Here is a 16,280-nt window from a genome sequence, read left to right as displayed (position 1 = left end):
TAAAGACTGGGCCAATTCTTCAGAAAATCATATGTACAGAGAAAATCTTTTTTAGTAGAAAATGTAGTAAGCTTTCTTTTGTATTAAGTTACTTGAAAAAATGCTGGATATTACATGGATTTCACTTACACCAGCATAATCCAGAAAGAATTCATGAGAAGTCAATGAAATTAGTAGTCCTATGAAAGATCAAGGTAAGACCATTAAGGAGCAGAATTGTGGAGGCTGACAATATATCCATATTAATACTCATTGGCTTTATAATACATGGAAAATTATTGAAAACCTTCAGTCTTGCAGATTTTAATTATGCATGTAAAATCTGGGATAAACACCTCCCAAATTCCTCCATGATCATGCGTTCACCTAGATAGTCAGAGTATCCTCGTTTTTCTGCCTCTTCAGCTTGCACCAGGAGACAAGTACATGTTGCTTTCACTTCTTCCCAAGATAGACATCTCAGCCTGACAGAGAAAAAATAAGCTAGTATAAAATATATTCATTTTAAATACAGAAAATAATTTAAAACACAAACTGCAAACTTCTTAACTAAGGTACTAACAGTAAATTCAGCCTACTGCTGGCAAAGAAAACAGCACCGAGTCCCTTAAGGATTCCCAAAATGGCACCTTACTACCCCTTCCTTTGAATAAACTCTTGAAACTACCAGTTGTTAACATTGTATTCTGCTACATTATTAACATTATTCTTTCTGTTATGCAATTCAAATAAAGGCATAATTTGGCATCATCTACCCAATCTATACATTATCTACAGCAGAAATTATTCAAACATTTTCAAAATAATTATTGTCTGAACACCACAAACATAATAACAACAATTTTCTTACTACTTCTTTGGGAAAGGTTTTGTTAGAAATGAACGGACTGGAGTGGATTATGAAGAGAATTAATTATGTGATCAACACAAAACTAACTTCTGTTTTTAAAGCAGAACTAATACATAAGTCCTTGAAGTCTCCATACTACGTTCCTCAGGGATAGGAATAGCCTCCCCTTTAGATATTTATTTAATTAAGAGGGAAAAAGCTATGCGAAGGTAATTCCTTTTATATAAGCCACCTGTCATTTTAGTCATTATTTCTTAGGTAAATATGATACTGGTTACATGAGAGATTACTGAAGATAGACCAATGGGTTATGCATTACTATTTCCAACTATTCACCTGTCTTTCTCCAATTTTGGTAATATTTCCAATGCTGATGTTAAAACTGGGTTATTTCCTTCATTACTTCCTATGTCCATGTAGTTTAGCGCTGTCAGCTCTGTTTTTTTATCTGGACTTTCTTCATAATTTTTGCAACCAATGCATTTACAAATAGAGGAACACATAATTTTAGCCTGGCAAATACAGAATATTTGTATAAAAATTATATAAAACTTAAATTAAACATACAACCGAAGAACCACTATACCTATATCACCAGGGACTTATTCTAGATATACTGGTTTATATTCCCAGAGTGAGACTGTCAGTATCAATTTGAGGAAGCAAATCAGTTCCCTCCAAGGATTCTCTGTGGAGAATAGTGATAATCCATTGCTCTGTACACAGACAAATCACAGACTGCTCCCCTCAGTTTGTGGACTGAGCAATGAAACTACCTGGATTGGCAGAATACATTGCCTGCATTCATGATATTATGAAGAGTCTTCCAAGCCTGGTGGGGCCTAAAGACTACCACCCATTCCTACTATTTCATATAGGATCAAATGAGGCTGCAACAAAGAGACTCCAAAATATCAAAAGGCACTTTATGCCCCTCAGAAAAATGTTAAAGGGATCAGGAGTGCAAGTAGTGTTCTCCTCCATCTTCCCATTTGGAGGCTGGGACCCAAGAAGAAGGAGATGAACAGACCAAGTGAACAATGGCTGCATGGCTGGTGCCATGCTCAAGGTTTTGAGTTCTATGATCTCAGACATACTTTTAAGAGACAGGGCAATGCTGACACAGGATGGTGTGCACCTAACCAAGTCAGGCAAGAGTGTTCTGGGCAGCAAGCTGGCTGGCCTTATTTAAAGGCCTTTAAATTAAATGTGGCAGGGGAAAGGGATATACTTCTGAGTGATGGAAGCAAACCTGGGAGCATTGTTGCTTTAGGAAACAGCAGGGAAATACTTGTGAGCTGTCCCAAAGCAATTAGGAAAGGTTCATCTGAAAAGGTGATGCGACCGACAGCCCAGCTGAAGTGCCTCTACACAAATGTACACAGCATGAGAAATAAGCAAGAGGAGTTGGAAACAATGGTGCAAGTAGACAAATATGACCTGCTTGCTATCATGGAAATCTGGTGGGATGGATCACATAACTGGAACACTGGAATAGAGGGCTACAAGCTCTTCAGAAGAGATAGGCAGGAAAGGAGGAACAGGGATGTTTCCCTGTATGTTAGGGAATGGACTGATTGCAAAGAGATGCCTCTGAGAAACAGCCATGGGCAAGTTGAGAGCTTGTGGATAAAAGTTAAGGACCAAACCAATAAAGGACAGCTTGCAGTTGGGGTCTACTACAGGCCCTGTGATCAAGGGGATCCTCTTAACGAGGCCTTCCTGCTTCACCTACAAGAAGCATCACACTCACACGTTCTCATTCTGATGGGGAACTTCAACCACCCAGATGTCTACTGGAAAAGCTACACAGCAGGCTGTAAGCAGTCCAGGAGACTCCTGGAGTGCATTGAGGATAATTTCCTGGTCCAGGTGTTAGACAAACCAACCAGAGGAGAGGCATTACTGGACCTGGTGCTCACCAATGCAGAGGAACTCATTAAAAAGGTGAAGATTGGAGGCAGTCTGAGCTGCAGTGAACATGCCCTGGTTGAGTTCATGATCTCAAGGAATACAGGCCTGGCAAAGAGCAAAGTCAGGACCCTGAACTTCCAAAGAGTGAACTTCCAGCTATTTAAAGACCTAGTGGATGAGGTCTCCTGGAACACTGTCCTTAGGGACAAAGGAGCTGAACAGAGATGGCAACTCTTTAAGGGTGTTTTCCTTAGAGCACAAGAACTCTCCATCCCCCTGCATAAGAAAGTGAGAAGGGAGGGCAAAAAATCGGGATGGCTGAACAAAGACCTGCTGGTCAAACTGAGGCACAAGAAGGAAATGCACAGGAAGTGGAAGTAGGAACATGTGGCCTGAGAAGAGGACAGGGATGCTGTCCGGATGTGCAGGGAAGGGATCAGGAAAGCCAAAGCACAAATGGAACTGAGCTTGGCAAGGGATAGAAAAAAAAATAACAAGAAGGGATTCTATAGGTATTTCAGCCAGAAAAGAAAGGCCAAGGAGGGTGTATCCCCACTGATAAATTAGAAGATCTTTAAGATCCAACCCAAGCCATTCTATGATTCTATGAAAACCATTCCTCACTTCTTCTGGAGCAAGGCATCGGCTGAGAGCTCATGATACTAAACATTTTAACTTCAGCTAGATTCAGTTCTTTGAAGTCAAAGACATGACAAGAATGAGACTGTGACCCCTATGTTCAAAAAATATTATGATCAACAATTCAAAGAAAGAACTAGTTACAAAATAAAATCAATGTTAAAGTAATAACCAACAACAGGAAGATTCACCTGACTCACCTCAAAGCACTCACAATAATTCTTGAGACATCCTGAACGCCTGCAATTGCATCCTTTGTTATGGTGGGGTTTAACTTCTCCCAGTTTTGTTTGCCCAATCTTTGGTAGGAAGGCTTCTGGGTTTCTATCGAGACAAACCTGAAACAAAAAGTGTTTATGTCCACTTTATGTCCAATATTTATGGATGGCACAGAAGCTAATATGCTTTTTTCAGGGACAGACAAGATCTCGTATGCTCTACCAGGATGCCATCTGCAGCAGTGAAAGACAGACATCGACAGAAATCAACAACCCCATCAGTACAACTACTGAAGAGCATTTGATTTGAAAATCAGTTGTTGCACATTGATCCCAAAAACTGCTGTAGCTTCCACTGGTCGAATGTAGCAAAGTAATAAATCTAATTAGATCAAATTCTTGTACAATCCAGAGATGATCTGAGTGACACAAACGGGTTCTGGAGAGTAGCATGCAAGAATAACAAAGCCATTAATATATCCTTATTTTAAAGTATCAGCAGTAGAATAAGACCTTTCATTTTCACTCTAAACTTTACAAAACATAACAGACATATATACGTCTAAAGTAGATTAAATTATTACCCAGATTGTGCAGTTTGAAACACACACAAAAATCAGCCCCCATAGTACTCTATCTTTCATTAATAAATCACAGTTTCCAAATGTAGAAGCAAACTACTTCTCAGGAGTGCAGGGTTCAGTGCTGCTGTGATAAGCATGACCTTTTCATTGCTGATGAATCAACCAGAAAGACTGGCACAGAAAATTGCAGAAGATCTGTCAATGAGAATAATAATTTGGATAATGATAATTTGTTTTCCTTTAAATACTTCTAATTTGGGGACACAATAAATTTTCCTTCAAGTGAAAACATTTCTGAAATTAAATTTGGGGTTCCATACTTCCTTCCAAGAATGAAAATTACCATTCAGTTATCTGAATGGTTTTAATCCAAAGTATCAGAAGTTCTATAAAAGGAAATTAAATACGTATATTTATTTATTTATTTACGTAAGAAAAATATAGAGTGCTAGTTAATATAAAAATAATATTTCAAGGACTTTTACTAGAGAAAAAACAATACTGCTGTATTTTTCATACATATTTTTCACAAAGATGATACCGGTCTGATTTGTTTGGTTTTTTTTTACCTTAATGGCTTTAAATCGTTCAGTTTCATGAAGTGGATTGTTGTAACAATTATTGCAGTTGCAATTGCAGCAAAAATCACCATTGGCAAAGCAATCACAATATCTGTGATTAACATGTAAGACAAAATAAGAAATGAAAAGATTAACTGCTTTTAAATGTTATTCTACTTCGAGCCAGAATTTATGGTTTCTATTCATGAAAAATGTCCCCTTCCTCTGTCATTTAATCATACCCAAACCTGTACAAAAAACTTCTCTCTCTCATTCAATTTTACATTTTGTAAAACATGCCCACTCCACAAATGAATCAAATTGTAATCATTATGTGCACAGCTCCATGCATCTTACGTGCATAATATTTATGCATGTAAATGTAATAATACTGTGTACATAACATTTATGCATATATTCTTATATATAGCAGTAAGATAGATACTTCACTATACAGAATTTACATTCTATAAATTATTTTCTGGATACACACTGATCAGTACCTTCTAGCTTCTTTTTGTATTTTCCATATTTTTTATTATATTCAGTCATCCAAAACTCTGCACTAAATTCTGAGCTTGTGTGAATGTTAGTTTACATAAATTATTGATCTTTCTAACTCAGGATCAGAGGAGTAATTTTTGAGACCTATGGACTGTTCAGTGGAATACATTTATTGTATGTTTATCCTTTCATATATACACTGCTACTAGCATTTATTAAATGTTGATAAACTATTACTTACAATTTAAGACACTGAGATTTTGTGCAGTTACATGGTTTCTTAGACTTTGTAAACCCTGAATGAGAAGGTAGCCTACACAGGTTGAAAAAGGAAAAAAAATAGAAAAAAATATACAAATACAGCTACTATGAAATTTAGTCTATACATTTAAAACAATAAAACCTTTTTCTTTTTTCCCTCAGCACTATTGGAGCTACTTAACGAATGCAGAGTCACAGAGCGGGTGACAAAAAGAGAAGACTAAATAACCTGTAATCTCCTGCTACCCGCCAGCTGTCACTACCTGGGGCAAATCAGCCCCCAGTCACAGAATCCAGTGATGGTTGAGCAACTGCAAAGTGTTCTCACCTCTCACCTTGGGGTTGCATCTGCCTTGTATTTAACAATGATCTCCAATTAAATATTATTAAAAGAATTCCATTAGTGCTTGAAATATGGGCAAAGCACATTATTTACATTTGGAAACATATTCACTAATTCAGAAAATTAACTGTTTTTCAGACACATGGACACCACAATTGCATTGATCCTAAGAAACCCTGGAACCATGCTAGACAGCCTTGACCACCAGCAACAGGCTTCATGACCACCAAGATATATACAGAAAGCATTTGTACAGAACTGCATTTGTGTTACAAGAGAGAAGCAGCCATGTAACACAAAGATGTCTAGGAGTCATTTCCAGTATAAAATTCAGAAGTCATCATGGACTAAATGTTTCACTCATCTTACCCAGCTGAAGGCACATTCACTTGCAGGTTTGATTCTGGCTGGAATGTGGCAGTGCTAGCTACCGATTGTAAGGATCCATGTTCAAACTGTTCAAGATAAAATGCATATAACTAGTTTATGTTAAGTTTTAAAAAAGACTCCCATGAGTTAGAAGAGATAAAGTAACACTGAGAAAATGCTCCAAGGATGCTTTGTTTGCCATGAATAGTGATAAAACTCATAGAAATACAAAGCCATTAAAATTGCATGCATTTCCTCTGTGAAACTGCTCAGTATGTCAGGATCCCCATTTCCCCTAGCGCGAAGTACCAAGAACAGCTTTCAGTGCTGCAGTATTAGCTTACTGTTTTCAACATACTGATAATTCTAGGTTCAGAAGCTTTTATTTCCAGTAGTCAACTGAAACTGGCTAGTGACTTGATAATTTACATTATGTTAATCTACCATATGACATCTAATTGGTTGAAGACTAAGCAAATTTTTAAAAAAGAATTAGATCACAGGCCAACAAAACAGACTGCAGATCTGTTGTCTCTTCAGATATACGATTAATAACAGCCTGGTTATGGAGAGAGAAGGGAAGAACAAATAGGATTATGCTGTTAATACACGTAAAATGAGGGGCTGTGAGTAACTGTAAATCATGGTTATTTTAATTGGTGATTAATCTAGCTGACCATAAGGAAGAGGAAAATTAATATATTTAAAGCAAGAGAAGAAATTTAGGGAACAAGAGAGTGAGTATAAAATTAAAGAGAAAAGAATAGCTGTCCTGCCTATATCACTATGCCAGAATGTTTAGGCACAAATATGCTGATATACTACTTCTAGTGCTGAAAAACTCTATAGTTGATTGTTCCCTCTGGCCCTTGGGTTTTCAATTCCCTCCTTTATGACAGTGATTGCTATTCACAACCCATCTGCTGTGCTTGTACTGACATCACATATTCATTTCACATAAATCAGAAGTTAACAGGTAAAAATTTGCAGTGATTTTTGCTAACAGCTCTGTTGGAAGTAACACACTAGAAATCAAACATCTGCAAAGATTTCTGGTCTTCTGTTCAGTTTTCATTTTTAAAAATAAATTGAAATACTTTTCTACCACTTACTCCGTCAGCAAAAAAGAAACGTGAAAGAATTATGATTTAATCAGATGTAATGACTACTAACTCCTAATCAAGAGGAGAGTGTAAAGAATTCTACTGGAAGAAAACAGTCCCCTTCTTCTGTAAAAGCCAATATGCCTTCCTACCCCCTCCCCCCAAAAGAGTTGCATAACAGTTCTGAGAAATAATATGATCTATTTAAATACAAAATCCAAGTTCTGAAAACTGGAATACATTTATTTTTTCTCAGGGAAAACTATATATTTAATTTTGGTATTATTTCCAGAAAATTCTGAAACTGGGACAAGAGGCAACAGGCACAAACTGAAACACAGGGAAGTTCCATCTGAACACGAGAAAACACTTCTTTACTATGAGGACAACAGAACACTGGAACAGATTGCTCAGAGAGGCTGTGAGTCTCCTTCTTTGGAGATATTCAAAACCTGCCTGGATGCCATCCTGCTCAGCGTGCTGTGGGTCACCCTGCTTGGCATGAGGGCTGGAGTGGATGATCTCCAGAAGCTTCCAACCTCAACCATTCTGTTATTCCATGATTCTGTGATACCTTTATATACAGAAATTGTATTGGATGCAGAACTAATCTGTCCAGACTAACTAAACTGTCTTTAGAAAATTCATAGTTGCTATTCCTGACATAGACATAATGACCCATATTAAGAAAAGTAAAAAGAATGTATGCTGCTACTTAATAAATGCAAAGAGTAAAGCTTCTTTACCTCTTGCTCATTGAGATCCAGTTTACCTGAAACAGGCAAATACTGCCCCAATACAGCTGTTACAGGGTTGCCCACATCTGAAAAGAAGATATTTACCTGAAGACTGCAGAACTACTCAGTGTATACAGTTTATTTTTTGCATAAATATTTTTTTTAATTAAACATACCTGCAAATAGGTAGCTTGAACTTCTTATACACATAAAAAATATTACTTTCCTGACACCGTCTGTCTTCTGTCTGCACCTCCTGTTACAATTTACTTTAGAAACCAAACTTACTCTACAATTGTGTCAATGAATGAATGAATGAATTGTGGCCTAGAAGTTCTCTCTCCAGAAATGTTTTTTTCATTGCAAAGAACAAGAATAAAAAGCTGACCACACACACACACACAAAAAAAAAAAAACCTAAAGAAGAATCCATCACCAATTTGTAAGCTAGGAATTTGTGCACAGGTTGTTTTTACTCTATGACATCAAGAACATTAAAATACAAATGGCATAATGGCATAGAGTTATAATATTTTGATAAGATAATAAAAATGGCTGAAACATGCTTATCCCAAGTTCTTATTTTATGAATTTCTAGAATTTTGACAGTGTATCTGTAATGGAGATCTTTAACTTATGAAAAAAAGAAATACTAAAAATCCATGGAGAAATCTATAGCTGTAAGAGTAAGTCTTTGTGTAAGCCCTGATGAGGAACTGCATTGAAGTACATGAGTATCCTGGCCTATGTAGTAAAAAGCAAATATTAGTCATACTGAGATTACAAGATTAATCTTAGGCCTGTATTTACTTCTTTCCCATTTAAATTAAGAAAGATAGAAAAAAGAAAGTCAAAAGACAGCTTAATTAAAAAGTTGAAGATATTAGTTCCTAGAAATTTTTAGATATAATTCCTGGACCTACACTTTTTCCTTGCTAGGAAGATCAGTAAAACGGAAAAAAGCTCAAACAAATAAAAACTAAAAAAAAAAAAGTGTTCTCCTCAGCTTTTTCTTCTCTAATATTACAGCAAATGAACAAGAGCTTGAATTTCTTTTATAGGAACTTTTCCTTTAATTTGAATGTGCCTGGTTATCGCTTTGATAAATATAAATAAAAATTCTCTACACTTAGAGCACCTACTGAGATGTAAACACTCAGCATCTATTGATACTGAGAACAGTATCTGTGCTTGTGTGGTGCTTAATATTAAAAGGCTTTATTTTCACATTGACATCAACATACAGCACTGTAATAAAGTTAATAAAATAATACATAATTATTAACAATTTAAATAAATAAAATGGCAGTGATAAATAATGAAATAAGGCATGTTTATGTTTCTGAGGAAGCTATATTTCGGTAAAGAAATATCCTCTCAAGTATTGTATTGCTTCTAAGATAAAAATGTATTACTCCACTAAACATCGGAATAGCTCAACCATTAACTTTAGGGCCTCAGAAAGCACCTTCTTTAAAAATGGATGGTAATTCAAGTTCAAGATGCAAAAATCAGTGGGACATTTTAAATCCCAAGGCTAAAGTATACCTGAGAGCCCTCAAAACTGCTCTTCTTTTATACAGAAACAGTGACACTTGGTGGCAAGTTAGGGTAAATGCAAATGTATGCAAATATTTATGCTTGCATTGTATTCAACATATTCATTTCATCTTTCTTATTACATTGAAGTGCCTAGCATTTTTCAGTTATAAAGTAATGTAATAACTTGTGATAGCTATACTAACTTTGGCTCATCTCCCACTGTTGCTGTATAAGAACGTAAACATATGCAGTTGCACATTAACCATGATATGCTTGCTATCTGACATGTTAAAAGATAATTTTAACTTTCATTTTACCAGACTGAAGATAATTATGTTGGTCTTGATACTGGGGCAATAGATAAACTGGTTTTAGCTCCTGTGTGGCACAATTTTTTATGCAGAGTATTTGAGTACCTCCTTCCAACTGACAGATTACCTGGAATAAATAACTAATGATTAGCTTTCATCTAAGAAACTTTAATTCTTAACATAAAGATATGAAGGTTTTCATAAAGCTGCATAATCACAGACTGGAGTCTCTCAGACAAACTCATTATGCATTAAGTTGTTTGCTTTTTGACCCTTTCGCTTTGTTTGGTTCTGGAAGCAGCTCTTGAGGTACCATACTGTATCTCCTCAAGCTAGTTGAGATGGACTCCTGGTTCTCTAAATTGTTGCATGGGGAGTGTTTTGCATGTTCTGTATATGTTTTTGTTGTTTTTTTTTTACTCTAGTTTTCTTGTATGCTGGTCTAAGATTCGGTTCCCTAAGCAGAAAACCACATTCTGTTTCAAGGTTTCATTTCACTTATTTAGAAGTGATTCCTTTGTGAGGTAATTTTCATATTATCATATTTGCTTCTAGCAAGTATAGGCAAGTAGAAAATAATATGTTATATACAAAATAGCACTGTACTTGATAATATTTAGACTGTGAGTCTGAGGAAGTCTTATTAGTCTTGACAAAGGGCTTACTAAGTGGGATTTTTTGGTGCATGTGTGGTATAAATAAGTTAAAAATTTTCTTTACCATACAATTCTGCTATCAGTTACAGAATACAATCACCACAGAGTTAGAACCATTTCTGTGTAAACATCTGGGTTCCTCCACTACACCATGCAATGCTAATAACTTGCAGCCAGATTCGCCAACATTTGAACTGTAAAAAATTGTTCTGTCTTGGTAATTCTCAATAACATTTCTAAGTGCCTCTCTTACCTCAGACTGAAACATCAAGTATTACATCTTAATAGCCATGCTTTAAAATCTACTTTGAATTCCAAACAAATACAATAAATTAAAAAAAAATAATGCATACTTACTATTTCATCATAGACAGAAGCATTAGTCTGAGGTAAGCCACAAATATTGCTGGAAGATTCTAGTATATAAAATAAAGAATATTTTGTTTACTAAGAAATCAGTGTTTTTATACAAAGAGATCATTTATAGTGTTAATAAAGGCAGATTTTCATGTCACTATGGCATTACAGTCTTATGAAAGAATACTTAATATTCTCTTGTGACAGACTCGGGAAAAACAAGACTTCAGTATGGGTTTGTTTGATGTCTCTAAAAGGTTTATTGTGCCCATCTGGTAAAATTCATTTAGCAATGACATTACATTAGCAAGGCTGATGAATATGTCAGCATCCATTGTAAAGACTGTATATTGCTAACATACAAAAAATGGCTGGGGGACTAAATGCATTATAAGGGACATTATATGCCAGAAAGAACAACTTGAGAACACTTGCTTTGCTAGATAGCATCTACATGATAGTACGCTGTCTGTTTAACACTGGCTGACATACAAGGCTTGGTACACAAAAAGGAAACTCAATCATTCTTTTGAGGGATACGAAAAACAACACGGGCCACATTACATCGTTCCAACATGGTATTATAAATTTTAAACATCCGGTAAAAGGTGAATTCCACAACAATATATCACAGAAAGAACAGATTTGAAGTATCACCCTGCAAATACAGGATATTTGTTAAATAAGTCTCCTTGATAACATTAGAGAGAGTGGACTACATTCCACATCAAAAAAGAAGGCAACTTTCTTCACTGTTCTTGGTCCACTCAGACTTCAGGAAAAACTACACTTACAAGACCAAGGTTTAGCCCTGAGTGTGGTTGTGAACAGGCAGAATACATCAACTCCGGAGCTTACTATCATCAGCAATATCAGTGCAAACCCCAGTTTTAACACCTCTGGTCAGACTTCAAAGTGAAATAAAAACATTGTTCGACAAAATCCAAAAGGGAAATTTTGTTGCAAGAAGAAATATTTTCTTCACACTCCCCTGAATGAATGGAGAAGGGGTATAGGAGCAAGGAAAAAAATCAAAAGGAAGACAACTACATGGTTGAAGCAACATGAACATACACAATGAAATGGTGATCCATTTCAAACCTTCTGTTTCCTTCCAAGCCTTCTTAGCTCTACTAACATTTTCAGAAATGGCTCATACTGCAATTTCCCAAATCTAGAAATTATGTTATTTAGCTATTTAAATGCTTTTCTAAGGTTATTGGAGGAAAAAAAGAAAAAAAAATCCCACTCAGCCACTTGAGGCACTTACCATTTAAGCAATCTGGCAAGTGTTTTGACTGCATAGGACTGGTTTGGATTCCCTTATATTGGTCATAACAAATACAGTTATTCTCACCTGCAGCTGGAGTTATTAATGGTCTAAACACCTGAAGAAAAGAATGTTTAATTTATAACTATTTTATATATTAAATGTCCCATTTTTAAAAAGCCAAACAAATAAACAAAAATGATTTATAGTGGCCTTCAAAACTAGAAATTATTTACATTTTCAAGACATAATTAAGCACATAAATGCTGCATCCAGCATTACCAGCTACCACTGAAAGGTGAATATTATTTCTCCATTTTCTGTTCAACATGCAGTAATGGTTCAGATCTAATATACCTGTAACTATAATAGCATCATACCTAATACCTACTTTCATATTTTCAGTAATAAAGCATTTAAAGAGAAAATGGAAAAGATAAAAACCAACTATTTCTTAGTCTCAAATTAGGATTGAAATTGTTTGAATTGGACAATTTGCTGTCTGTCTTTATGTTCTCTACTTCCTCCACATAATATAGACAGCAGTTTGGGAGCAAGCAGCATAGACACAACCAATCAGCTTTTTCATTTCAGTAAAAGTATTCATAACCCAATTATAATTTTGTTCTAATACCTTCATGAAACAGGACAGATTAAGGAAACACAGATTTAGTGTGGTAAACTCTGAGGGTAATAGGAAGACAGCTGGTCAGAAAGATTCTTTCTAAATCTCATTTTTAGACCCTTTGTATAGAAGACCCAAGGCTAACAAATGTTTGTTACCTGCAGCTTGATTTTGAATAAAGGAACCATTGTGCCTTACTGATACCTCTATTTTCTGGAGAAATTTGAATCTTATCAAAAGGTCAAAAGACTTAAGATGATTATTATTATCTTGATTATTAAAGAACTACTGATAATACTGAGCATGAGCGTAGAGAAACTCCGAAGCCAGAGATCCTTTTAAACCATAACCTGAATCAGAAAGAAACCTAAAACATGTAAGGTAAATGTCATGGTAGACTTTGAGCATCTCAGGATGAAATGCCACTGTGAAATGCAGAGGGCTGAGTAGTGTAAGCAATGGGTTCTGTGGTGGGAGGTTTCCTGCACAGATAGCCCCACAGCTGCCACATGACTTCAGACTGGCACCTTGCTGGGATTTCAAGACAGTTTCTCAGACAAAGCTTCGGTGCTCCTCTAATAGCAGTCCACAGAGCAAAAAACAAAATTAGGGGATTTCTGCAGAAAGATTTCTGTAGATACTCTACAACCATAAAGAAAGATAGCAGCACACAAAAGTATTCTACATATGATTAGTCTGCATAAAGTAGATGGATTTGGTCCTGTGAGCATCACAGAAAGTTTAATGATAGATAATACTTTATAGATAGTAACTGAACCAACATATATATTACCTTCAAAATACACAGAAAAACTTTGCCAAATGTAGAAAGTACACCACTTACAAAACTACTTTCTCTACAGAGATTTAACAAGACAGACCACAATTTACTGTTGCAAATTAATTAATTGTTAGCTCATTTGGACTATACTTTTTAAGATGTCAAGTGAGTCACCTGTAGAACTAAAAGTTAACATATTATTTGTAATTTCTACGATTACCTAATACTTGCTAATACCAATGGTAATATATAAAACAACACTCAGAACTGTATGTTCACTGCATGTTATTCATGGCAATACAAAACATAAATTTATTTCTGTATTTACTACTAAGTTTGTTACAGTATAAAATTTAAGATGTAACTTTAAATATAATGTGGATCCCAAGTAAGTTTTAATGTGGCAATTCCCCTCATTTCAAGCACGAATAAGCACATACAAAATTCCTATTTCACTTAATCTTACTGGTATAGTTCTGACATTTTGATCGACTGCTCCTTCTGAAGACAAAACACTTGAATTTGGAACACTGCAATTTTTATGCTGTGTCATAGCAGAAGAAAGAAAATGGACACCATCTGAAGGCAGATAAGGTGAACATGTATGTTCATCTTCTTCTGGAAGATTTAAGTCCTTGTAATTTCCAAGATCTTCATTACCACAGCTGTTGTTTCCATCTGGATATATTTCAGCTTTTGCTATTGCATTCTGATTTTCAATGGTAGGAGGATACTTGAAGTGATCCAACAGAGTCTCTCCCACATTTACAGTGCATAAATGATTGCCTTGACTAGATGACAATCCATCTTCGAATTGATTATTTATTACTGCAGTTTCCAGATTAAAATTTTCAGAAATAAAAGGATTATTTTGACTAAATATTTCAGTTACAAGTCCGCCATCGATAACCGATCTTATATCGAGCAATATCTGATTCTCCATAGTCATAGACAGTCCATCAGCTCCTTCTCATTTATTTGAATATAATTACATTTTCTATTTCACTATTCTTCTGAATAGCTTTTATATCTAGAATTGAATGAAATAGACTAAGTACACGCAATACTAAAGATTGATTCAATTAACATGAAACTGAAAAATATAACACTGCAAGTGGTTGTTAGGGTCCTGAATCTGCTTTTTAGAAAATACAGGCCACCACTCCAACACAAACAGCTGCTTTGTACCATAAGAACATGAGAACATGTCCTTGTAACTTTTAAACATGTTAACAGCATTCAGGCTTAAATCAGAATTTTGATTATTTTTTTTTTTTTTGACTAAAGCCAAATAGCAATCGAATCTGTCCTAGCACAGTGCCTGGACAGAGGTGTTGCTTGCAGAGCAATAATTATACTGCTTCAAGTTCACAGCCCGAAGCAGCCCAGTGAGAGCAAAAGCTCTTCGTGTCACTACTGCCAGAAGCAGGCAAGGTTCCTCCCTGCCCTTTATGTACGGCAATGCCAACATTAAGCTGCCATCGCTCCAATTTCTGGATTCAGACCATACCAACGCGGGGAGGCTCAAGCGTTAGGATAAGCCAGACAGGGACGGCCGAGGTCTCTCAGCCCCACAGGCACCCATCACGACCCCCTCGGGGACACCCCCGGGGCAGGACTCGCCCCTCGCTCCACCTCCACGGCCGTGGGAGCACCCTGCCCCTTCCCCAGAGATTTCACCTCCCCCGGGGGCCGCCGCCGTCCCCTCAGGGCGCGGGGCACACACGGCCTCCCCCTGCCGTTACCGGTGCTGCGCACGCGCCATAACGCCCCGCCCGCGGGCAACGGCCGCCGGCTCTCCACACAGGGAAGCCTATCTCCCCACACAGGGCGCTCAAGGCAGTTTGAAATTGAAAACAAACCAAAACTATTAAGTATTTCAAGGCAGATGCCGAAAGAGTAAACCTTAGTTCACTACTGTTCAGGGCATCTGGTACCAAAACACTGCAGGCACATTAAAATTTCCTACTGTGTCCTGAGAAAAGCAGTAGTTACTCTCCAGCTGTACAAATTATGACCCTGCTTTTTATGACTGCTTTTCCTTCTACTATACACTGCATAAACATTAGAGAGTGCTTTTCTTTACCCATTTTTTTTTTCAATTTTGTTAAATATGGAGGAACAGCAAAGACTGTCACTTTACTTGATGGCAGTTCTATTTAAATTTCAACTCTTGTTTCAGGGGATGTCCTTCAATGGATGTCCTTCAAGTGGAGCCGGAGGCTTTCAGATGGGAGTTGCTCTTCCTCCTCTCTCAGAAATTATCTCACATTACAAGAAGTCAAAGATTCCCAAAGCCCTGGTACTAGATAAGCTATTGTTTGCTATAGCCAAAGGTATAATTTGTTATGTGGAAGACTGCTACTCATCACTGGTGAGACCACACCTGGAATACTGGGTCTAGTTCAGGGCTGCCCCATACAAGAGGCATTGAGCTACTGAGAGTGCCTGAAGAACAGCCACAACTGATGGAGGGACTGGAGCATCCCTCCTATGAGGGGAGACTGAGAGCTGGGCCTGTTCAGTCTGCAGGTAGCCTGGAGGATTTTATTAGTGTCTATAGACACCTGAGGGAGGGTGCAAAGAGGTCAGAACCAGACTCTTTTCAGTGGTGCCCAGCGCCAGGACAAGAAGCAATGGGCCCAAACTGGAACAA

At 36.8% G+C, this 16,280-nt stretch overlaps 1 protein-coding gene across 1 annotated transcript; it reads right to left on the bottom strand.

The window, feature by feature from the left end:
• Positions 1–279: 279 nt before the first annotated feature.
• On the bottom strand, positions 280–15,816 carry TESMIN (testis expressed metallothionein like protein). Its single transcript, XM_083838259.1, has 9 exons — positions 12,219–15,816; positions 10,949–11,007; positions 9,942–10,062; positions 8,092–8,168; positions 6,243–6,328; positions 5,511–5,582; positions 4,775–4,877; positions 3,604–3,741; positions 280–464 (listed from the first exon to the last, which is right to left on the bottom strand). The coding sequence occupies exons 1-9, from the start codon at positions 12,250–12,252 to the stop codon at positions 402–404; spliced, it is 753 nt and encodes a 250-aa protein (XP_083694385.1). The 5' UTR covers positions 12,253–15,816; the 3' UTR covers positions 280–401.
• Positions 15,817–16,280: the final 464 nt, after the last annotated feature.

The sequence above is a fragment of the Anser anser genome (assembly GCF_964211835.1).
Source record: "Anser anser genome assembly, chromosome: 5".
Classification (NCBI taxonomy): domain Eukaryota; kingdom Metazoa; phylum Chordata; class Aves; order Anseriformes; family Anatidae; genus Anser; species Anser anser.
The sequence above is the reverse complement of the archived record's forward strand: the minus strand, read 5'-3'. Positions and strand labels throughout refer to the sequence as shown.